Source organism: Varanus komodoensis, unplaced genomic scaffold, assembly GCF_004798865.1.
Source record: "Varanus komodoensis strain SLA01 unplaced genomic scaffold, ASM479886v1 scaffold21, whole genome shotgun sequence".
NCBI lineage: Eukaryota > Metazoa > Chordata > Lepidosauria > Squamata > Varanidae > Varanus > Varanus komodoensis.
Genome location: NW_025335589.1, coordinates 10,480,671 through 10,506,467, shown reverse-complemented (window position 1 = coordinate 10,506,467; position 25,797 = coordinate 10,480,671). Strand labels below are relative to the sequence as shown.

General features: G+C 41.7%; 1 protein-coding gene across 1 annotated transcript in view; it reads right to left on the bottom strand.

Moving 5' to 3' along the window:
• GUCY1B1 (guanylate cyclase 1 soluble subunit beta 1) overlaps positions 1–25,451 on the bottom strand; it is a 51,627-nt gene extending 26,176 nt beyond the window's left edge. The window contains exons 1-2 of the mRNA XM_044430878.1: positions 25,355–25,451; positions 24,575–24,648 (exon numbers count right to left, since the gene is read on the bottom strand). Coding sequence (XP_044286813.1) covers positions 24,575–24,648; positions 25,355–25,357 — 77 coding nt within the window. The 5' untranslated portion in view covers positions 25,358–25,451. The remainder of the gene's footprint in view (positions 1–24,574; positions 24,649–25,354) is intronic.
• Positions 25,452–25,797: the final 346 nt, after the last annotated feature.

Genomic DNA, 25,797 nt, shown 5'->3' with positions numbered 1-25,797 from the left:
TTATTTCCAAAGCAGCTTTGGAGTGAGTGGGTGTACAAAGCAGGGAGAGCAACAAAGCACATTCTGTTCAGGACTGTGGCCACCTCTGGCATCCTCAGTAGTGGTATGGGGCTGCATCAAGAAGGAAAGGTTTCTCTGGGGAATTAACACCTAATTCCTTTACAGATGACACCCCCACATACACACATGCACGCATGCACGCATGCACGCACACAGAGCACTATGTTAGTGCAAATCAGTGTTCTCCAGCACATGGCAATATTATTCATCCTCATCAACTGGACACAAAGCACCCTTTCTGCACAAGGCAGGCAGCAGGCCCAGGTAGTTTCTTGCCACCTTTTATGACCAGACAAGAAGCCCAGGCAGTTGGAGCACACTGAAGGTTCACACAACTAAGGGGCAGAGGAGGTGTAATAAATACTGGAATGGGATGAGACTACTGTAGATATTCCAAGGAATGTATTTATTTAATGCATTTCTTTGCCACCCTTTAAGACTGCAGGCTTCCTCCCTCTCTCCCCCGATTGTGTGTGTGTGTGTAAACAGCCCTCCCAACAATGCACAAATTTAAGCACTGGCAAAATAGCATTCATTCTCAACGTTTAGATACATTACAAAGATAACAGTGTTTAAAAGTTTCACAAAATATACTGGTGGAGGAGACATTTTTCTCATTCACAAACATCAAGTTGTACATTGGATGTGACACGTCTACAACTCACACAGTAGTTTAAACAATGTTTCAGCCAAGCAGAGGAGGGGACTATTTTTGCTAGCAACAAAATATTGTTGCTGGATTTGAAAAACTTGTAGAATCTTCATTTCTGTTGAAAAACAGTCTTATGTTGGTAACAAATATTTTACTTCCTTCCATAAATGCTTTACAGAAAGTATTTATCCACAAGCTGTCTTCATTTTGATCAGAATTAACCATTTCTAAACAGACATTTTCTACCACTGTATTTCTTACCTTTGAAAAGGCAACCCTTAAACAACAATGCTCACAATAAGTGGAGTTAATTATTAAGCTAGCTATTTTTGCAGGCTTCCACGCCTGCCTCCATTGTTGCTTCCTCCAGTAAATCAGAACACACCAGTACTGCAGCTTGAAAGGCCATCAGTTTATTTGTGCAAACATTTGGAGCTGAGGGTGAAGCAGGTCAGCAGTGAAGCCTGCCAAGCATGCCACTCCCCATGGAAAGCAGTCAATCATATTCACAGTGCATAGCAAATTTTCTAAGACCAGTGCATACTGATTCCTGTTTCCTCCTCCAAACATGGGCAACCTGATATTCTCCGATCGCTGATTTCCTACAAACTGCATCTCCAAAGTACTTGGATACTAGAAAATATAAAACACAGTCACTGGAAGGTATTTATCAAAAAAAGGAAAGGGTGGTGGGCAGGTTGGACAAATTTGCTAGCTGAATGTAGCCACCAAAAGATGCAGCTCACAGATGAATATCACTTCAGCCCATGATCACCTTTCCTGCTGCACCTGCAACCTGAGCTGAGGAATACGGCCGTGAACAGCTTAAATTAGCATGCAACAAACATGAACTGCTTCTGGCTGCATTTTAGCAGCAGCAACACTGACTGAACTGGTATGGAGGGAAAGCTATGCAACAATCTTTTGCAGATACAGCAAACAAGCTGGTATGCCCTGACATTGTGCATCTGCCATACACTGAAAAAGCATGATTTTTAATGCTACTCCATGTGTGTTTATCTTTCTTTTACATAAAAATTGTCACTGTGGATGCCTGACTTTGAAGTGACATCTAGCAGCGGAGCTGTGAAAATATGGCCAAAAAGCTAATTCTAGAGTTAAAAATAAACCTAGCCACTTGAAGGTTTCATCCGGTTGAATATGAGCTTGATGTTTCCTCCCTATGCCAAAAAAAAAAAAAAAAAAAGTAACTTATTTCCTTTGTTTATTTGGTCATTACTAACCTCTGGGTACAGCAAGGATATAAACAAGAAAAGCTCAAGTATTTTAAAATGATTTTCTTACATAATGTGTGCATACTGCATTACAATATACAAGTTACAAAATATGAAATACAAACTATTCCTTTCCTTGTTTCTTTTCATACTAAATATGTTCCAAAATTTAACTTTTTCCATTTGAAAAGAAGTGCAGAACATTAGAAGCAACTACCTAGCTGAAATTAAAATCTTTATAAGGAATTCCAAACACAAGTGTTATGCTTATGTTTTTGTCATCTACCCTTCACTTGGATAAGACTTTTACCTGCATGGAACATTCCTACACTGCACCATTTCTATCGTCTTCTCTGCAGCTGGAGGCCAGAGATCTAAAGAACTGCCACCCCCTTGCCCTTCTTTGTCTCTTTTCCATTTTCTTTCCCCGCCCCCTAACTTTTGTAGGAAAACTAAACTGTTTTGTGTTTAGTTTTCAAAAAATATAATCTTGGGCTTCAGCAAGTAGCAATTAGCAGTTGTGAAGAACAGAAACAAACTTGTTTTACCTTAGCTATACTTATTCAGGGGAGGTCATGTGGTGTTAAAGATGGAACCTACCTGGCTTCCATTCTGCAGACTGCTTTATGTAACATCAATTGTGCACCAAAGTGACTGTCTATTTTGTGCAGAACCACTGCCTGCTGGGTGGATATACACTGTGCACTCCACCAGTGCAATTGTGTCAATATGGAGTCAGATCTGATATTAGCTAGGAACATGCACCAACCTGAAGATTCAGTCTGGACCCTTCTTTAGCAATTCAGAAAGCAACTCAATTCAGCTCATACTCTTTCCTTTCAACCTGGTTCTAAATTATGATCTCACTTAGAAAATCAAAAGCTTTGTGACTCCCCATGGGTTACCATTTTAAAATCAGCAGGGATGTAACATTTTTCACATTTCAATATATAAATGTATTTTGTATAAACGTTGCAGGTATTGTTGCCTCTTCTAAGGGGACGAATTTTTGTGGAAGAACAGCCTTTAACATTTATACCATTGGTTTCCTTTGTGACCAGGTTCCCCTATGGAAGAAACATTGACATTTGAGGAGGAAAGGCTCTGGGACACTTGTTCGTCCAAGTGATGTGCAAGTGTACTTGCACAGTGCCTGCCACCCACACAGGAACAGCACATGCTGCGCTAAGCCAGATGCTCAGCTAGCACTGGGGCAGAAGCCCCTCTGCTCCCCTAGCACGGAAAAGAGAAAAATGTCTAAGCCAAGGATGGTGCCAATATAACACTGATGTTTCCTGGGCTGTGAGAGGCCTGGGGGAATGCACCCTCTCCTATGCAATCCAGTTCTGCTTGCCTGACTTACAGCATCAAACTCACTGACAAAAACATGTCCCCAGATGGGCTGTTTGCTTCTTCTGAGCCCTTCTGTATGGCTCCCACAAGGCAAGCTGGCATCCTCCTCCTCAAGATTGTAAACTTGCAGGCAAGTGTGCTCCTTTTAAACATTCAGTCTAGCATTTAACAATAATAATATTTTTTTTAAAATCAAATTACTATCTAAGCTTGTATAAATATTTATGAACTGTTTTGAAACAGACTTCTATTAGTTTATAGGCTACTGAAATTATTTCCTCTGTAGCATAATATGAAATTCTAGAGTACCTTAAAAATGTTCCTTTCAGCAAAAACAATGAAAGAAATTTCCGAATGAAGCCCTAAGTACATTTTCTAGAAATAGGAAATATAGTGTAGTGCTTCACATAATGGAAAGAGGAAGGGAGGAAAGCAATCTGAAATTAGGCCTTCATCTTAGGCAGTCGCCAAAGAAAACAAATTCTGCATTTGTCTGAAGACAAAATACTATTAAGACTAAGCAGTGGCAATGCTTGGGGGAGGGAACTTTAAAGCAAATAATAGTCAACGAAAATTGTGTTCATCTATGGAACATTATTCTCACATCACTCTCTTATAAAACATTTCATCTAATAAAAGTTAATGTACTCTTGGACCACTTGGCGTGCATGATGGATTTGCTTTTCTTCTTGCTCCCTGCCTTTGCTTTGTTATATACAGACAGCAATGGTATAATCTAAGAGTCTGACATAACTAGCGTATCCATCTATGTTCTGAGAGAAAAGGAAAATGATGAGAGAAACAGAATGATCTTTTCAGCACTGCCCTCAGTATTCCTTGAGGCATCACAGCTCATGTGCATGCAGATCTGGGGAAATGGAAGATGATATAAATTGAGAGAAAAGCCCTGTGCACCAGATCCATCCTGGGACAAACAAACATACACAAGCCAGTGTGGCTTTTAAGCAAAGGAAAAGGCATGAGGAGGGCCAGTCACAGATCTTCCATGCCTTGTTATTTGATTTGGGCCCAACTGGCTTTGTGCAAGCAATAGATTTATAAATCTATGCCATAGCAGAAATGATGCAGCATCAGCATAAATAATTGCTAGTGGAACTCCAATAGTAATTGCGACATTGACCAATCTTCTGGAGAAATCTGCCGTACCAGCAAGTGCTAAAGGCATTGTGCTAGAGCTAGTTTTTGTTACCACAACATCATTTTCTGCCCACAGTTTTGTACATGCCAACATTCTACTTCAACAAAACACAAGTAATGGAATACACAAGACCTTTTCTGTGTTGGTACCACATTTGTGGAATACTTGAAGCAAAGGGAAGGAAGTATGGGCAGCCCTGTTCCAACCTGAACATTTGGAGGAAATGTTCTCCTGCCATCCAAATGCAACTGAAAACCCTTCCTATACTCCCATGTAGGAGGAAATGGCTATGTGAAAACAGCAAGCAAATTTTGGCCTACCATGAATATCTGAAACTAGAGCCATTATGTGGCTGATCTTTGGGCTAAACCACTGGACTGCCTCTAAATTTCTGCAAATCTGAGAAGTAAAAGGAGTTAAAATTTGGGCAAGAGCAATAAGTACTCTGAGAAGACCATATGAAAAAAAGTGTGGCAGCCAAATACTCCCCATTCTGGACTTGCCAGAAAGTCAGTGAACTGTAAAACAGGAGGAGGGCCATTAATTATTTGGTTCTCTTCTACCTTTTTTTTCCCTTTTGTTTTTTTCTGAATTTCCCAAATGGGTTTCCTCTTTTTCTTGCTATTATTTTTTACCCTGGTCCTTCACAACTGGGTCCAAATCAGCCTATATACAGTCTCACATTGTCAATTTCCTTGTTACCTACTCCAGCTCTCCCTTTGACAAAAGAGAATGTACAAGGAAATTGACAAGGTGAGACTACACATACCCAAAAGCCGAATCTGTGCCCCTGCAAAGGACTGGATGGGAAAATATGACCCCATTGTGCAGTTGAGAGCCAGAGCAGTGTAGCAGTTACAGTGTCAGATCTGGATTCAGGAGATTTGGATCCTAGTCCCCACTCAACCATGAGGATCACTAAGTGACTTTGGGTCCGTCACTTACTCTTAGCCTAACCTACTTCACAGGGTTGTGAGGTTAAAAAGATGAGGATTATGTAATGCCCCTTTGGTTTCTTGTGAGTGGAAAAGAAGTGGGATTGAGGCACTTTTTTAAAAAAGTAGGTGCTATTTGAGCATTGCTGGGGTAACAGCACTGGTGTGGGAGGCTGGAAGTGGCACTGGTGAGATGACAAAGAGATGCATGAGCTTGTTTTGCTGCTTTGCCATGAGGCTATGCAACCACTTGGCATATGCCATTGTGCCAGGTTCAGACGTCACAGCAAGAAGTATCCTCAATAACCATACAAGCCATAGATTCTCAAGGTGGGTGGGTCATGAAAAAAACCCATGCTGAAACACTCACACTGGGTTCGGTTGTCACAGTAAGCCATGCTGACACCAACAGGCTCACAACCGACCATGACATAGGAACCAAGTCACACTCGATCTTTCTCTGGCATGCACACACACACACAAACATACACTTTCTCTTCATCCCTGTTAACATACAAGTCCCCGACAACTCATAATACCTAGACAAAAACAACATGGACACAATAAATGACTGCTTCCCAATGCCATTCACAAATCCAAAGGGGTCTTTGGAGATTTCTCTTCAGAAGGCATTACTGAGAATATCTCAACACCAGCAGCAATGGCAAGAAGACATCGCTCTGTGTAAGATGTAGCATTGTTCGTAAGACCAGATCAGATGCTGAAGACTTTTAACTATCATTGCATGCACCATCTGCTTGTTTTCTTTCCATGGGAAAAGGGATTTTTGTTTTAAAATACACTGCACATTTCACATTTTAAAAAGCAATGTTTTCAAAACTCTCTTCTTGGGAACATGGTGCAATTCCCACTGATTAGAAAAGGACTTGCAGACTAAAATGCCAGTCTGGCCAAGCAGCTAGATCATGGGATCTAGCAGTTGTTATTAATACATTCAAGCGGTTAGAGACAGATATTTCATAAACAGTATAGGGACAATCCTATAATCATTACCTGGAAGTTAGTCCCAAGCAGATGGCTTCAAAGTTTCTGGAAATTACTGTACATCTCTGCCTAAGCAACTATTTGTTCAATGAATGAACCTCGGCTTGGACTCAAGCATACCCAGTCATCAGTACCATGAAATAAAACTCAATTCAACTCCTTCTACTGGCTTTATTAAATACTGGACTAGGATTGCCTTTATTTTGTTTTAGAGCATAGCTAAATTGCTTTGCAACTTCTACAGACCTGCTTTCTAACTTTCCGAATGACAGTCAAAATTTAGGGATAATTGTGCCAATGAATGTAAATTCTTGAGCAAATTCTAGAATCTAACCACAAAGGTATTTACATCAGTAACTATGAAGTGGTTTTATTAATTTGTTTCTTGGAACTAGCCTGGGGCAGTGATCTTTGGAAAACTCCCATCTGCAGCTGGCATTGTCTCCTTGTGAATTTCAAGCAATATAGTAGCAATCTTTTAATGTCTGTATGTGGGAGGTTTTCTTTGAAAATGGCTGCCAAATCAAACAAACAGAAAAACAATGTGATTTCTGACTGATGCCATCTTCTCAAAACAAGGTGTGCTTCAGCCATAACTAGATAAATGCATAAAAAACCAGTATGGAGGAGTAGGGAGCTTAACCGTAGCTTGCGCCACATAATCTACAACTTGTCCTTTGAAAATACGCCAGTATTTGAGGGAAAAAAACATATTATTATATGCATCAAATGATAACTGTGCTGAAAATAAATGATCTGTATTGGATCTCTACAATGTGGTAAATTCCTGCCAACTATCTGAAACAAGTCATTGGTAGTAGAAAAAATAACTTACAATGATGAATTAATGCTTGACAACAATATGAAAAGAGTTATGCTAACCTGGTTTGTTATATGTCACCAAAACATGAGAATATAAAACATTTTTAAAGGAACTGATTGGTTCCATTACTGTACCCTGCAGTTTTCAGAACAAGTCTTCTAGGCAGGCATTGGCCATTAACAGAAAACTGGACTGGCAGAGAAAAGAGAAGGAACCTGCAGGCCGCATCTCATGCTTCAAAGCTTTTTCCCATGGCCCATACAGCCCCTGTGTTTCTCCCTTTCCTAGCAGGCAAGCATGAGTCATTATTTCAGCTCTGAAGATTTGAGAGAACAGTAGAGTTCAGATATAAAATTGGGAATGCATCGTTATTTCACCCTGGAGAAGAGGGATAATTTAAACTGCAATCTTAGGCACAGTCACTAGGAAATAATTCCCATTAGGTTTGTCTAAACCCCGTGGAGTCATAAATGAAGATGCATAGTGGTACATGGTGCCCAATCAGTCCCACTAAAAGCCAGCGAGACTAAAACACCAAGAGATTCTCTATTCTTGGATCGTTTAGCATGACCAGGAACTTTGGCTTGTTGCTTACTCATCTCAAATAATCCTATTTTTTGTGTTTTGCTTTGGTGGCTGGATATGACCTGTCAGGCAGGCCATTAAAATATTCTTAATCAGCTGCTTAACACCCATCCAACTTTCTTCCCAGTGCCAGCCCATGTCCTTTTGCTCCTTAAGGAAAACACCAAATGGAAGCCCTCTGCCCACTGCAAATAGTTTATAAACTCTTCTAGTAACAGACAGTACTGCCTGCCATTATCTGTTCGCCTAAATTCTACCACCAAGGGCAGACAGTTTCACATTGTGAAATGCCAAGTCTGGCCCTGTTTTCCCCCAGTCATATCTGGTTTACCTCACCTATCTCCTTTTATAACTGGTTTTCTTCCCCCTTCTATTTGGTTTAATATGCGGAAGGCTGAAAGAGCATGAAGATTTGCTTACCTAGTAACCCTTGAATCAGACAGATGAAGAACTTGGTGCTGAACTTAGTTCTAGTTTCTGAAATAGAGAGGGGCTACACAGCGATGTAACTTTATAGAGGAGGGCCAGCAGTACTTGTGATCACATACCTGCTTTATTCTTTTGGATCAGGGACAGAAGGAAGCTTGCAGACTACACAGGGATCACAGCTCAAACAATGGAAAGGATCTAAACAATGCTAAGCACAGTTAAGCCCCATTCAAGTCAAAGGGAAAGTTTTAAACATATGATAAATATCTAGCTGCAAACGATGAAACTTAAAAGACCTTTAGTTTTATAGGAAGCATTATATGAGAGTATTTTCTAAACCAGATTTCCTAGATCATAAATGTGATACAAAACTAACTGTGGGGTATGAGCTCCACAATCACAACAAATCTAGTGAGACCCAAACACCATTTCCAGGTAAGCCAAGCTATTCCAGATTTTTTGCTTACATCATGCTTGTTTTTAAGCATTAGACACAGATGACCAGAAATTGCAAGGAGCTGAGTAAGCAAGCTGGCACAGCTCTTTCACTCCTCTGTGGCCAGTAAGAAATAAAGCAGGCCCTAGAAGAGAGAAGTTGCCACTACCTCCTCCAAAACCAGCATGGATATACAGATGTCAGCCAGATCCCAATAGGCTGCTAAAATATTTTGCATGCTACAGACTTCTGCAGGCTTCTTCACAGGGTTGCTTTTCACCTGCCAGTATCCACATTAAAAGCAGACATCAATATATCTTTTGTTCCGATTGTGTGATGGTTCAACTTCAGGGGTAGTTAATAGTGTGTTTCCTTACTTTGATTTACGGTCATTCAGCCTATGCGACACAAACACCATGACATTTGATGTAGATAATGCATTTCCTATTCACTATGAAAATCCCTGCAATAAAATTTTAATATAAGGAGGAAGAGCCCATTTGTAGGAATACTCTCAAGAGAACAATGGCAAAGCAGAAAGGATACAGTTCTGAGCAGGAAAAAAGAAACTGCTGCATGTTGTCACCAGTGTAAGAAGCTGTGAGTTACCTTGGATCAAGTTAAGCACAATGCTGGCATGAACAATTAAAGTTGCAACCCCTTGTGATTGCATTTTCCTGAGTGTGTAGTTACCACTTTAAACAAAACTATATTAAAGAAAAAAACCTAAGGCTGTTCCTACATGGTAGACATTGTTTCTACTGGGCGTTTTGCCACTATTGTGTATAAGAAGCCCTGATCATGCAGCCATTCTAAGGCATTTTTAAAGTCATCCCCATATGAATTAATGTTCATCTCAGAACAAACCCAGTGCAGCTCAGATATTGGTCTTGATACTGCAGTCTGAGTTCCCTTGCCTCCTGCCACACAAAGATACTATTATTGAAGAACAATATTCGTTCAAGATTCGTCAACATAGGGAGACATGGACTTGGAACAACCTTAAGTCAATGTTGGTTGTTGAAACCTTTTTCTGGGTTCATTTTTAAACATGAAGTGATCGCTTCATAAACTCTGGAAATCTCCTTAATTAAGCAGTGTTTTGGAATATCTTCAGCACTTAGCACTTCCAGGCTAGCACTATCTATCACAAGACATTGCTCAGCTATTCCCCCTCTTCCTCCTCAATGCCTCCACCCTCCCAGTAAGAAAACAAGGAAGAAGATGCAGTGGAAAAGGACAACTTGAGGGTAAAAAACATTAGGACATTGTCTGAAAGCCCAATTAAAATTCTGTGGAACAAGGCACTGTGAGTACACAGTAAGGGTTTCTTTTAGAAGCACTGCTATGTTATGCCTCTAATATAAATACAAACACCGTAAGAACTACCAGTTCCAACAATTGTGGCCCACTCTCAAAATGATAAAAGAAAAGGTGCATTTTTCCTGCTGCCCACACACAATTTTTCATACTTTCCTCTAATGTAATCCCCTGAAGCTCACCAGGGAAAACCACTCCCTAGCTTAACTGATCTCACAACAGCACTGGCTTGGCATCATGGGAGTTGCTGACCAGGGCACTAGGCTGAGGAAGGCTGCCTTAGAAGAAGGGCAGAATATGACTGCAAATTAGATCACAGGAAAACATTTCAGCAGACTTTTGTATCAATAAAATGAAGTGACGTTAAGGCAGATGACAGCAGTCTTCTCCATGACTAGACTCACCAGGGGCAAGAAACTTGAAAAGCAGCCCCATTCTTGAAATGGGTCACCCTTTTACTTTTCACTACAGGAACAAATAGCCGTCATTTATTCTATGTCAGGGGCAAAACCTGCACTTACCAATGCTTTTGTGGTGAGGGGAAAATGTTTTTGCAATATTGGTGGCAGTCTCTGACTGAAAAACAACTCAAAATGCAAAATATCTTTGCACACAGATCTGTTGCATTCCCTCCTCCATGCATTACCTACAAACTAGAGTGGCAGGTATGTTTCGCTTACCAAAAAGTAGAATTCCCCATAGCAGACTCATATTGCACTGGCATCATTTGGTCACAGTTCAGAGCCACTGGCCACTGTCTACAAATATCATAGAAACATAGAAACAGAGTGAGTCAGAAGGGGCCTCCTGGGCCACCTAGTCTGACCCCCAGCTCCAGCCGGCTCCGCTCACAACATGCCCACCATGTGCATGTCCAGCCTATCTTTGAACACTCTCACTGATGGGGCCTCAACCACCTCCCGTGGAAGCCCATTCCATACCCTCGGGGTCCTAACTGTCAGGAAGTGCTTCCTGGCATCTAAATGGAACCTTGGCTCCCTGAGCTTTGCTCCGTTGGAGCGTTTCCTGCCTTCCTCTGCAGGGGAGAACAGGTCTCTACCCATCTCCATGTGACATCCCCTCACATACCTGTATGTCGCCAACATATCCCCTCTGAGTCTCCTCTTCTCCAGGCTGAAGAGACCAGTTCCCTCAGTATTGCCTCATACCCCATCCCCTGCAAACCAGCCACCAACCTTGTGGCCCTACGCTGCACTGACTCAAACCTGGCTATATCCTTACTGTAATGAGGGGCCCAAAACTGAGCACAATACTCCAGTTGCAGGTGCACCAGAGTTGTATAGAGGGGTAGTAATACCTCTCTTGATCTAGAAGCCACACTTCTGGCTATGCAACCAAGGGTGGCGTTCGCCCTCTTGACCACCGCATCACACTGCTGACTCATGTTTAGCCTGCAGTCAACCAGCACCCTGAGGTCCCTTTCACAAGTGCTGCTCTCCAGCCACTTGTCACCTAACCTGGACTTACATCACTTTGGCAGCTGTGATGATCAGGCACAAAAGAGGACAGGGCTCCAGTACCTGATGTGTTATGTACCAAAGGGCATTTCAGATTCTCTTGCTCCAAGGAAAAGCTTTGTCTGCCAACATACCCTCTTTTATACGACTATTAGAGCTTCAGAAAGCCCCTTCTACGTTACCTCCAATTTTACCACCAGGGAAGCACAAGGCCATCTGGGCTTGATAAACTGGATGTACTGGCTGCCTCATTCGGCAAACATTGTCAGCATTCAGTTGGTGGAAAAAAATTATCATGAGTAATAAAATTAAACAAAGCGGGAATCTGTTCAAGGAAGTGACTTTCTGCATAAAGTAAACAGATCTATTTATAGAATTCAGAATGCATAGCTATTTTTTTCCAGTTCCCTGGACAGTGGATGAGTATGTTTAATGCAGGCTTTCAAAAAGATCAAAACAAATGTAGCATATATAGATTTGTTAGTATTCCAAATACAGGTACTTCATTCATAAGAGAAAACAATTAACATGATCCATAGAAATTTTATAATAATCATATGTCTATAATCGTGGTATGTTTGATTAAAAAAAAAACAAGGATGGAGATTAAAATAAAACTACAAATTTGTAGCCATCTACTGCCCTTATACAAAGCTTGTTTGAAATTAATAGAAGGTATTGCACTAGTCCAAAATCAGTCGCAGTGATGCAACAGGAGTGCTATTTCACAAGCACTCAAAATTCAACTCAAAATTCCAAGGTGCTTGGAAATCACATACACAGAACCCACAGGTTCACAACAACTTAAATTAGTGTTAAAAATAAAATTTGACATTCCAAGGAAAGCATGTATTTTATTTGCTGATAATACAAAACCTCCACTCAATGACAACAGGCCATAACAAACTTAAACAAATAAACTTTCCTTTATTATGCTGAAGGGGTCTGGGAAGGGGCAGGCCCTACAATCTCAGGAATCACCTAACTTTATTGCAGCCAAACATACCTTGCAAATTCATTATTGCTAGAGACCTACAGACACTGCTGTAAGTACATGGAGCTGCTGTGCTTGCAGGTTACTCGATTTATTTAAACAGAGTAATATAAATGGAAGTATATTCACCTGGCTATCCAGATGTTCAAAAATCTGGTGATATCACCTAAGAATTGCTATAGATTTTCTACCTCTGAATGAGGAATGGCATCTAAGTTTTGAATGCCAGCTCTTTACATACATACATAAATATAATAATCTAAGTAGCAGGGAAGCATCAACAACTTTTGCAGCTCTGTAGGAAATACCACTCAATGAATCAATCACTCACCTCTGTGTTCACAATAAACTAGATCTGGATAAACAGCTGGCATTTAATTGTCAAAAAATATAGCATGAATTTATTCAAGAAGCTGTTTGACTCAATGTTGAACTAAAACTTGTGAAAATTTCAATTGTGCTCAAGCAATGGATTAATTTTTGTAATTAGTCTCTAACATACCTTCCACCCACACAGCATTTAAGATCAATTCAAATGTAAAGAATTTTTTAATAATTCAACTATGCAGACAAAAAGAGTTAGTTGGGTTTAAAAAAAAAAAACATGGCGGGACTAGATGGTCCCCTCCAAGGGAGTTCCATAACTGCAGTGCAACCACAGAAGATGCTCAGTCCATGCATTTACAGATATGGCTTTTAAGAATGTAAACATGGAAAGATCAATTGCTAAACTCAGCAAAGGGGAGACCTTAGAACAGTGGTGGCAAATCTATGGCACGCGTGCCACAGTGGGCATGCTCTGTCGACCCTCTCTGTCAACACCCAAGCCAAGTCATGCTAGCATCGCCCCAGCAGCTGAGCATTGGGTACCAGCGCACATAGGGGCCATGCACATGCTCAGAAAGGAGTAGCGGTGCCAGGCAATGATGTCACAAGCCATGACTCATTAGCTGTGACTCATCCAGGCTTTTGCATGGCCGGTCAGTGCGCTGCCAAGGATATATTATATATTTGCTTGAACTGGCTGTGAGTTTTAATGCATTCGTTTTTATTAACACAAGATTTTGGTTTTGAGTTTTCTTATGAAAAATTGAAATTTAATATCTAAGAGTTAGCAAAGAGATGTTCTAATTAAGAAACTGAGATTCCTTTAATGTTGTGCTGTCCCCCTGGCATATTTGAATCTGCAGCAACATATTTAGTTGTTTGTGAAGAATTATGAAAACAAGAGCAAGGATATATATATTTGTTTGGACTGGCTATGATTTTAGCAGAAGCCCCCACAAGGTAGGAAATGCACTCAGATGCCTTTTTCAGAGAAGGCCAAAAGCTGGTGGTCAGTGGAACATGGCCCCTCCAAACTAACGAATATGAGCCAAGGTTTGACAAATCATCAGCATGCATGCAACAACAAAGACTACATTAATTGTGCAAAAGCACGCCAAATGCAAACTTTTACCTAAAGCTCTGTTATTGTGTTTTAAGACAAAAGATGTTAATGTATGAGTTGTTTTTTCTAAACTAACACCTCATTATTCAGGTTTTATTGCAGGGTCGGCACTTTGTGATAGATAAGTGGGTTTTGGGTTGTAGTTTGGGCACTCGGTCTCTAAAAGGTTCACCATCACTGCCTTAGAATATACCTTCTTTCACGTGATATGCTGCATGATATGGTACCAACCAGCAACACCAGGACAAGGCACACAGGTCAGCTGATGAGTCTTATGATGAGGCATCCTATATTTCTATAATAATAATATCTAAATTTGCACCTATGCATCTAAAATGGTTCCATGCCATCAAGTCAATCTGATGAATGAGTGCTTTCCTGAATGCCCAATCCTTGTCAGCACTGCTCCATTCTTGCCAACTCAAGGCTGTGGCTTCCTTTTTGGGGTCAATCTATCTTTTGTTTGGTCTTTCTCTTCTTCTGCCTTGCAAATTTTATACAAATAGGTGCCCTCTTTTTGGTGGGGAGGGGGTACATTTTCTCTTTTCTGGCAATTCACAAGGGTCCACCCGATATACCAAAGTTCAAGACAAATGTTGGATTATTCAAGTGTGCAGAGGTAAAAAGTCCATGTAAAAATTGTAGTACTTATAAAATCTTTTATGAGAGGGCTTGATTTTCTTTCTTTTTCCCCCATTTTTAAAAACTTTTAAAATAAACTATGGTTCAGTACGAAACAGTATATGCTTGGAAATCAGGCTGCTAATGCCCCTAGGAGTATTTATTTATTTACTGCATTTGTATGCTGTCCCATAGCCAAACACACTCTGTGCAGCTCACAGTGCAAAGATAAAAATAAATAACAAACAAACCATAAATCATAGTAAAATTAAAATATAAATACAACCATACAAATAGGAAACAGGAGGAAAATAAAAATAGAACCAATTATAATAATCAATAAAACAATAAACCAGCAGCAAACCAATAGTCCAACCAAAAAAGAGATACTAAATAAAAATGTACTTATACAAGATGATGGATCATGGTTACCAGGGTCAGTAGGGGGCTGGGGGAAAGATGCCTGCTCTCAAGCCGTATCATCACACAGAACTGTTGACTGGAGAATAGTTCATCTCACAGGGTTGTTGTGAGAATACAAAGGAGAGGGAGATTATGTAAGCCTCTTCAGGTCTCATGCAAAAGGGGAGGAAAGTAAAGTATAAATGTAATAATATAGCATGTAGAACCAATGCATGGAAGAAGAGAGGCCTGCCCACACTGTCAATGCTTCCTGTATTCACATTCTGGGGTAATGCTTGAAATTCAAATGGCATGAATTGTTCTACTGATGTGTGTTTATTAAAGATTATGCAAAGCCATTAAAACTCCACATGAGTTATGCCTTTCAGCTCAGGAAAATATAAAGAACAATAAAATAGACAAAATATTCTACCTACTCCCTTTCTCAGCATATGCAAATATAGTAATTAGTATTTGGGATGAGCAAATAGAGCAGTATTTCTTTAGAATATAATTGGACTACCCCTAAAGTATTGCACTGACAACCAATAATCCAAGAGTTTGCCTGTCTGTCCATTTCCCACCCACCTCTCTCCTTTACACATACACACTTCACAGATGTGAGTTGTAAAAAAGAATAAAAAGCAATCCTGTGCAAGTTGAGACAGAAAAAAGCTGGCTGGACATGCTAGGAGTTGTAAGCCTTTTGTTTTCTAAACAGGCATAGGATTGTGCCCCAAGAACATTAGGCATTAGTGAACTCAGACTAAGTTTATATCTTGCAAAACAACTCCTCTTCAGTACCATGAGTTTCCACTCCTTTCCACCAAGCACATTCCCTCACTATGTGGATGCAACACTCTTTTTTCAAAGCACAAAGCAAGGCAAAATGCCCCTGATCTTGCAAGTACTAGATTTTTTTCAACTCCCCTCTGACCTACCTCTTAAATGGATAAATAAATTAAAAGCTAAAATGAGCACAAGGGTTATTATCCAGAAGAAACTGGCTGTACAAACAGGATCTCATGTGGTAAAATTAATCTACTGATGACAAAAAATACTTAAATTATATTTTTTCTCCTGACTTGCACTTGTTGATTGTGTTGATTGAATCTGTTCCAAGCTTATATTTAAGAGAACAAAGCTGACTGTAAACTGAAACTGATATTTAATCAAAGAAACTGTAATGAAACCTACTGAATATTTGCCTTGCACTTATGCTAAATTCTAATGACACCTTGCCTTTGAAAATAAAGTAAAAAGTTGATGGTGACTTATTTATTTATTCGGATATTTTTATCCCATCCTATACCAATTGTCTCTGGACGGCTTACAATGTAATAAATACCCATTAAATACAACAATCAATAGCAAGATAAAATACGGCTTAAATCCAAGGCTAGCCCTATTTATAATTAACCTGTTGACATAACTAGGACTTAAGCCCCATTGTTTCAAAGGGATCTACATGAAGTAGGACTAGCATTGGATTTAAACCACTGTTTCATAAATATATGAGATATGCAGACAGTTCTCCTCATAAAATGTCACCACATGCCTCAGAGCACAGTCTAGATCTGGTGAAAAAGGCCTGTATCAGGTAGATCATCAGTTGAGAGAGCATTTCACAACCAGGGCACCACCACTGAGACGGTCCTCTCATTTGGAGAGGAAGGCCTCAAATGTTGATCACAGAGTCCAGGTAGATGAAGTTAACATGCATTTACCATTTACCTTTTGGGGGGGGGGGAATTATTCAATTTCAGCTCAGTTCTGGAGCTTCTGATTCAGATACTTAAAAAGACTTCACATCTTGCCTTGTTCATGTTAATTCATGTTAGCTGCCTCGTCATTTTGTTGTTCATCTTGCCTGGCTTATTTAAATCCATTTTAGCTTGCAACATCCACAGAAGTGGCAGATATGTCAGGAGAGGCACAGTGCTTGCTGGTAAAAACTAATTAGGAAAAGGTAGAACCTCAGCTGGTTACAGTCGCTGAATCCTTGTTCAAGAGGAGCGGGCACTGAATAAACCCAAAATGCTTTGTGAGAGGTTTGGACACGGTTATGAAAATCAAAATTGATGCTGACACCATCCTCCCAACAAGACAGTGACTTATTAACAACCTCCTTTATTGATTTTTTAAAGATAATGCTGTGATTTCAAGCATCTCAGTGTTATCCATTTTCTGGACCTCTGCTATCCTGGCTTTCATCATCATTTTTCACTACTTTCTCACGGTCAGCAATCTCCTGCTAGAAATCAGTAGGGGAAATTTGGCCCTAAGATCCCATTATATCTGCTGCTGTGGGGTGAAAAAGATTGTAAATATAAACTCACCATCAATAGATGCAATTTTGTAATGAATTTCCACATGTAGCAAAAGAGAAATGCAAAGACTGAAGTATACTTCTTAACAAAAGATCTGTAATTTTTTTACAAAAACCCTAATTATTCACAGAGATATGTTTTTGAAACTAATTGAATCATTTGCACTTACATAGTTAACTTTTTCTGAATAAATTAACTACAATAAGTTAGTTGCAGCAATTGTGGCCCTGAACAGATGACTTGTTGGTGTGCAAAGCATTACAATCATATGCTTAATATATTTGCAGAAAAATAGATGGAGTACTGTCAAGCATCTTTAGAGATTTTGCCATCTATGGAAACTACTGCTTCACAATCCTTGAACCCTTTAAAACAATAAAATGACATGTTCCAATTTTTTAAAAGGAGAATCTTGATAAAATATAATTCTGAATTCCAAGAGGAAAATGAAATGAGTACTGAGAGGGTAGCTTGAATGAACCTCCAGGAATTAGGCGAAAAATTTTCGTGCTCTGGAGTTCCATTTTTTAAGATATGTATTTATATATTTATAAAATATGTATTTATATGTACCCATGCTCTGGAGTCTCATCTATGTATATATTTGGCTTCAGCTCCAATTCAGTCTGCTACCATTGCTGGATTGGTAGGTGTCTCCCCCAGTTTGCCTTTGTCAAGGTTTTTGGGGTTGTTATTTACTTTCTCTTTTATAGACAAAGTAGCAAGACAATTAGTATGTGAAACTAGAACATGATAGCTACCAAAACTGACTTAGCATTAGGTAAGCAACCAAGGTGGCATGCAGCAAGAACAATAGTTCTGTTCTCACTGATGGCAACTGGCCACATAATCACCTTGCAATGTTCAATTACTCTTCTGAAATCCTGCCCCACTTTGTCAGGTAAATGTTATTAAGAAAATTAATCATGGAACCATGACTGATATGAATCAGACATATTCATATGGACTGATGTGAATGAGATAGAATTTCCTACACATAATGTTGCTCTCTTACTTTACACAAGGACAGCGTTACCAGCTCATTTTCCCATGTGCCATTCTAGTCAGGGAAATAATAGAAGCTAGTTTTTCACCTCTAGACATCCCCGAATTTAGCAAATTTATGTCTTGCAATCTATTTTCTGCTCTGGCCATAGCATCAGAGAGAACTATGCAGTGGAACAATGTTTGCAGTAGCAGGAGAAATCAATATCAATTGAATGCTTTTTTGCGTTTCTAGTGCAGTAGTTCATGATATTATATCAACCCACATTTTGATAGAAATGAAAGCTCTAATATTGTACTGGCTTCTGAAATGGTTGGGCCTGAAGGTTCATTCAGAAAAAATATGTTTTATTCTTTAGAATGTGCCCTTCTGCTTAATTTAATTTGCCCTTCTGGTTTGTGTGTGTGTGTGTGTGTGTGTTCACTAATCAAACAGAACTTTGATTACAGGCCACTTAATTGTGAAATTTTAATTGATAAACTTTGCATATGCATAAAATCACAACTTTTGATGAAAAATGGCATTTGTTTGAACTCAATCAGTCTTAATATCCTTCTTACATTGAGAATCAGTATCTTTATTATCTGTCATATTACAGCAACTGCTATTGCTGAATTCTTATCCTTTTTTCACCCCAGCTTATATTCTAGGATAAGTTGCCTCTATAGGTGGAAATTAGTGTTCTTTAAAGAAGAACCACTTTTCTGGGTAACCCCAAAGGTCCATCTTCCATAACATCCTGTTTCTGACTGTGGCCAACCACATCTGCTGAGTTGTGCCCCGTCCCCCCCGCAATTTTCCTGCACCGCAATGATTTTGCCTGGGTTGGGAAAAGAGAAAGAATATGCAGTGCCTGTCACCTAGGTCAATCTTTACAAAGCAAACATATGTACTAGCAAAACTGTTTTTCTTTTTTTCACCATATATTTGTGTAGTGGTGGTAGTAGTAGTAGTGGCAGTGTGATCCACTTTAGGCCAGCAGTGAGTCCCAGCTCTACCTGTTGACCAGAAGCATGTGAGACATTTTAGATCCAGAAGAGTGGACAAAGGAGAACAGGACAGTGCTGGCATGCATCTTTCCCTTCTCCCTCATGCCTCATCTGCTTGCTACCAAGTAGCAGGAAGGTCTTCCGCCACTGATTTCTATATTAAATGCCTCTATCAAGACATCCAGGTCATCTTCCTTTACAAATCTTGCTTCTATCAACAGAACAATAAAAGGAGCTCTTTTCTCGGGCCAAAATGTTATCGCTGTCTCTCCAGGGCTTTAATGTCAGGGCAGCTCGGGTCATGCTGTAGATTATTTGATCCTTGGATCTGGTCTACTCTTCTTCACTTCTGCTTTACATTCTGTGCATAGCTGCATCAAGGTTTAATGCTCCTTCATGCTGGCATTGGTTTAAACCAAGGAACTTAAGGGATCCTGTAGCTTCTGCCATATTAGTTACTCCCTCATCCATTAGGAATGGAGCTTCACTTTAGCTTGGCAAACACAAGGTAAAAGAAAGGCAAGGAGTATTTGCAACTTAGACCTTGCACCGTAGTCATGAACGGAGCATATAATACATTTTGACACAATTCTTTCCACCAAATATTTTTCTTTTTATTAGAATTATTTCCATACCTTGAGTTTAGAAGATTTGAATATGGCTGTCTAGGACAGGACATTTTGGAAGACATTCATTCATAGGGTTGCTATATGCTGGAGACAACTTGATGGCACATAACAACAATGGGGAGAAGTTACAAGAACAGTTCCACACAATCAACCATTCAACTAGCTAACACAGATTCTTTTAGCCGGTGAAGGACAGAGGTGTGTACTGGTCCAACACAATATTTTGGCTTTGCTCCTTTGTACATGTATGAACTAAGGTGCCCAACTCAAATTCTGAAAAGGTAGCAAAATATTAATTGATTTTTGGGGGTTTCATATTGTATTTTTACAATACCATATGCCATGGAAAGGGTGATATATTAGAGGCATTTTCTGCCACAGGAACCAAGATAACTTGACTGGGTACAGGTACTATGAACCTTGACTTGCCAGGAAATAGGAGCAGGCAGGGGTACCATGTACTGTTCTGCCAAAGGCAGCAAAGTATTTTGCCAGTCCTGAGGTCCCGAGCTTTAATCTCTACACAGCATAGCTAGCTGGGGCATGCTGTGAATTATGTACATTTTTCTGTCTAAACCTGCATAGGGTTGCATCTTTAATTGTTGAAGTATTTTCCAAATCATTCTTAGGTATCAAGAAAAGCCAATCAAACTTCTGCTAGCACAGCTTTTCCCAATCTGGAGCCATCCAGACGTTCTGTACTACACCTCCCAAGATTCTTGATCATTGCCCTTAATGGCTGAGCCTAATGCAGTTTAAACGTCTGGCTGCATTAGTAACTCAGTCAGATTTGGAGAACAAACGTATGTCATATGGTTTTAAATTTTGACTAGATAAACAAAAGATTATTTGAGCAATAATTCAGCCTGCATTACCAAACTGTAAATAACTCTCAAAAGAATAGGGCATTGTGAGCCTGGTTGTGTTGTTATAGAAGAGAAGAGGGGGAAAACAACTCTCTGGGTCATTTGTATATCCTGATAGTGATAGGAGATTATAAGTGTACCAGCTTCTGTTATAAAGATACCCAGCATTACTATGAACACAACTGAAGAAGTATCATCCTTGAAGAGATTTAAAAGGGACTGGGAAACAATGAACCACCAATGGCAAAACTAATCAACAACAAACCTAAAGGTAAGGTTAGGTTGATCCTTATCTACTCTGGAATACAAAAGGGCTTGTAGATGGCTGGGATATAAGAAGAAGGCTCTTTTGTGATCTCTAAGCTAACATGTGGTTTTACCCTAAGTCCATAGGAAATGATGGGTCATAGATCAATAGATTACACAGTATGCGGAGGTATATATCTACTTGCATCACTATCATTATTTCACCATTTTAACTAACTACTATCCTTATAGGTTTTGTTGAAAATGTTTATAGGCTACAGCATCATTGTCCATACAGTTTAGCAAAAAAAATATTCTCCTTAATTGCTGGTTTTATAATAATTACTAGGATATATCTCTGGGATCATGTAAAACCTTTTGGAAACTAAAGCAGGAGGTCAGGTTTTATAAGATAAGGTTCAAAATAAACACTTTGTTCAGCTTAGAACAGAATGTAGAAGGTGCTGCCTGTTGCACTCTACAAGGTGTTCTTTTGTGCATTTTTATGTCTGCTTTAAAAATAAAATGAATCTATTTATAGTACACAACTCTAAATGTTTTAAAATGAGAAAGAAAAAAGGATACTGTAGTGAGTAGTGTCAGTCCTGGAAAGATCTAGCATTCTCATGCCAGCCAAGCTGCTTTTAAGCTTTCTTTATCACCTGCCATTCACTAAGTGGTCACTCAGGGCCCACCTCAGCCATGGGGCCCTGGACTTCAACCCCAAGGTCTAGCCATAGATGCACCATTGCTTCTAACTCACTGACTGTGACCATCAACCTAGTGTGGTCTCCACTTGATTGTCACAGTTGATAGGCGGCAACTTTGTGTTGTCTGACTTTCTAGGGAAAAGTTCCAATAATAGTCCCACTTTCACACTATTCAGTAGGCAGGTTGCACAGAATCAGTCAAGTGTGTGAAGGAACAGAGCACCCAGCAACTCCTTCCTTCCTCTAAGGAAAGCATTCATGAGTGGAATTAATCTGCAAGACTGAGTTAAGCTGAAGTCCCTGACACCTCCTGGCCGTTTTCTGTCTCCTCCTTCAAACTTTATTCTGATCATCTGAAGCATTTTTATCCTGTTCCTCAGCCAAAAAGGCTTCCAGAGAAGCATATACTCCACGGATAAAACAAGACCCTTGCAGGATCATCATGGCTAACAAGGGGGGCATTCAGAGATCTGGGACAGGTTCCTTGTTCCATCCTCGTTTTTTCCCCATCCATTTGGATAAAGGAAATAAATGTGAACTGAGAGTGGGTATGTTAGTCAGTGGGTCCCTTCTCCTCCATGCTCCTCCTTGACTAGTTGACATCATGCTGAGGTTTTGTAAAGCAAGATAGCTAATGGTGGTTAGAGGTGTGGACTGGGAAGACCCAGTTTCTAATCCTTAATCAGACATTAAGTCCACTGGTTGACTTTGGGCCAGTGCTGATTCTCAGCACGACCTACCTCACAGGGTTGTTGTGAAGAAATAATGGAAAAGAGGGAAATCATGTACACTATCTTGGGCTTCCTGAAGAAAAGGCAAGATATAAATGTGACAAAGATAGTTTTGCTTGACTGCTTTGTTCGGGCTTTGATCACACATTAGTGAAAGATATGCATCCTGCACTGATCAAATTAAGGTCTATGAAGCAGTCATGCCAAGAAGCTAGATAAAATGGAACTTCATGCATGCAGACACATTCAGCATACAGAATTACACAACAAATTGGGTGGCAATTGTTGTGAACTGCCCAGACAGCTTCAGCTACTGCGTGATATAAAAAATGTAAGACAGTATGGAGAGGTAATATGAAAGAAACATGTAGTAAATTGACATCAAGATATAGGATAACAAAACAGGAAGTGTGTATTTCTATTTCTGTTAATGAAGGCATAGTTGTAGCAAAGAAGAAGGAAGTGTGAATTGAGGAGATGTGATGCTGAGAAAATGTGACAAGGGAAAATGTGTACATGGGTTTTATCTGCAAGAGAAAATTATAGAACAAAGCGAGCTTGCATTACTGTGGGTTTTGCCTTTTATGGTTACAGAAGAACAACACATTGGAGATAAAAATCAGGATAATGGGCATATTCATATGGAGTAAATACCCCTCCATGCACACACACATTTAAATTTGTACTCACAATCGCCAAGAGTCTTGTTTAAAGCTTACCCCTTAACAGCATTCAGTCAGATTTACAACCAACATATTACAAGAGTGTATTTTTCTACAGTATTCATCTTGGTGATTATGGAGTTCTAATCTGGATTGTTTACTTTAAGTATAGTAATGGGGCAGTGAATATCATCACATGTGAATTAACATGGAAGACTGTAATTACACAAAGATAATGCAGATTAAAAATTCCTCTTGATCTGTATTTATCTGCAGAAAGTTCCCTCTTGTAATTCCTTGCCCCACTTTAAGTTCCTTTTTAATATTTCCCATACATGCAACTATAATGTAAAATCTATGTTGACAGGAATGCACTTTGGATTAAAAAGAACATTCTTCAATTCCTGGCCTACATCAACAATTTACAAAAAGTGCACAAGTGTCAAAGGCTGTTCAGAAGTAATTTGCAGTCCAATTCTATGTATATCCCACAGGAGAGTAATACTTGCGTTAGGACCAGTGAAAATGTTGTGCACTCAACTCTCTTTCAAATTCTCCAGCACTCTGGTGGAGGGGAAGGAAAAAAGAAGCTGGGCAAGCACGAAGAAAGCCCAAATCTGCTCATTTGCTTCCCAGCTAATCTTGAATAACCTGCCGAGTTCTCCAATATTCGGTGCTATTTTATTTGGTCCCGATGAGTAAGGACCACATTGCACCTTCTGATTTTTTTTCTTCTTCCTGTATGAAGCAAAGCTACAGATGGGGCTGTATCGAGTGGTAGTCTTACTTCGAGTAAACCTATTTCAACGAATAAGCATGAAGTCCTCACGCACCGGAAGCACCCCAAATCTGTTTGCTCTTTCAGTACAAGTTTATTTGGGCGGGGATCCAGCTGAGCACAAGGGGCCTTACTCTCAGGCAACGGTGCAGCTGGGTGGTAACCTGAGCTGGGATGCTGGCTCAGGCCATTCTCTCACTGCAAATCGGGAGTCAGGTCAGCGGCTCCCCTCCTCGAAGGAAACGGCCATGGGAAACCTTGGAAGCTCCGGTCACGTCCTCGTCCTCCTCTCCCGCTGGGATGCCCAGCCTTACACGCCGCGGCCCGTCGTTCGTTTTCCCACCAGCTGCGCAGCAGAGCCGGGGCTAGAGGCGGCCAGGACTGTCTCTTCCCAGAGCGCGGGGCCGGCTTGCGAGCGCGCTGCGCCGCGGCGCCTCTGCTCCGGGCAGTCCCCTGGGCCTTCTCTACCTCCTGCGCCCTTCGGAGCGTGAGAACCAGGCGAAGCCGCGGCGCAGCTGAGCTGGGAAAAGCGTCCCCTCTCCTCGACCCACTGCCAAGGTTGAAGAGCGCGAGGAGGAGAGGAGGAGGGAGAGCTCCGCATGGAGGTTTGCGGCCATCTCCCCGTTCGATCCGAGACGCAAGCGCAGCGGCGCATCTGCGGCTGGACCCGACGGCGGGGCGCCTACTTACTTGATGTCCTCCCAGACTTCGGGGCCGTAATTCCGAATCACCAGCAGCTCCAGAGCGTGGTTGACGAACCCGTACTGTAGGGGGCGGGGGGGAGAGAGCGGGAGAGCCGCGTTACTGCTGGAGCCAGCGGGAAAGGGCGATTCTTAACTAACCACCGCCGAGGGCAGGGAGAAGACCGGTCTGGAGCATTTGGAGCAGGAGCGGGCGCACGTCCGGGAACACATCCGGGCTGGGATAGGCAAGAGGAAGGACAGCAAATGACAGCGATCCACCCTCCACCCCCGTCCGCCTTCACCTGCTCCAGGTGGATCGCGCCTAGGCAGAGGGCCCTCTGAGGGCGAAACCACCCAACTGGCAGCAAACGGGTGCGGACAGGGTGAGCCTTGAATGCAAGGAGGCGGGTGCTCCTTGATGTGGGGACTAGTTTGCAAGGCAAAGTGTAATATGTCAGTCCCTTCCCCCGCCCCCCTCTCTCCCGGTGGATGGTGCTGAAAGAGTTGAAACGGCACACGGCCGGCTGGCTGAGCGGCCGCATCGCCTCTCGTGCACCGCTTCGGCCCCCTCGCCCTCTCCCCCGAGGCGATTCCCATGCCAGATGGGGAGCGCGCGCAGGGGGCCCTCCCTCTCTGCCAGGACCGCGCATCCTTCCCTTCGGTGCGCTCCCTAGCGCGGGGCTCGGCTCCGCTGCGCTCCACCGCCGCTGCCGCCCGTGCCATTTTGCGAAGCGGCGGCCGCGCATCCTTCCCGCGGCGCCCATGAAGCGGTTGCCTGCGCACTCACCATCGCGCCGGCGGCCCCCCCTGCCCCCGATCACGCGGGGACGCGTTTCCGCAGCTCCGCGAGGCCAGGCGGCTGGAGGAGAAGGAGGCGAGAAGCAGCGCCGGCGAGCGGCACCTTCTCCCGCCAGCCGCCCCCGCCGCGCGCGCTGATTGTCACCGGGCCGCAGCCAATGGCGGGCGCCGCGCCGCGGGTGGCCTCCAATTGGAAGCAGAGGAGGGAATTCGGATGCTCGCGCCCCGGCCGGGGCAAAGGAGGCGGGGGCGAGAGGGTGGTATAAATGGGCGGGCGCCGCGGGCAGATGTATACGGCGCTTGCGGAGGCGCCCGCGCCTTGCGGAGAGGGAGGCGAGCGCACGCAACGCGCAGCGACCGCAGCGGCGACGGGGCGTCGTCATGTGCGGTGATGACCGCCTAGGCTCCCCCTCCGGAGCCGTACGGTACGCC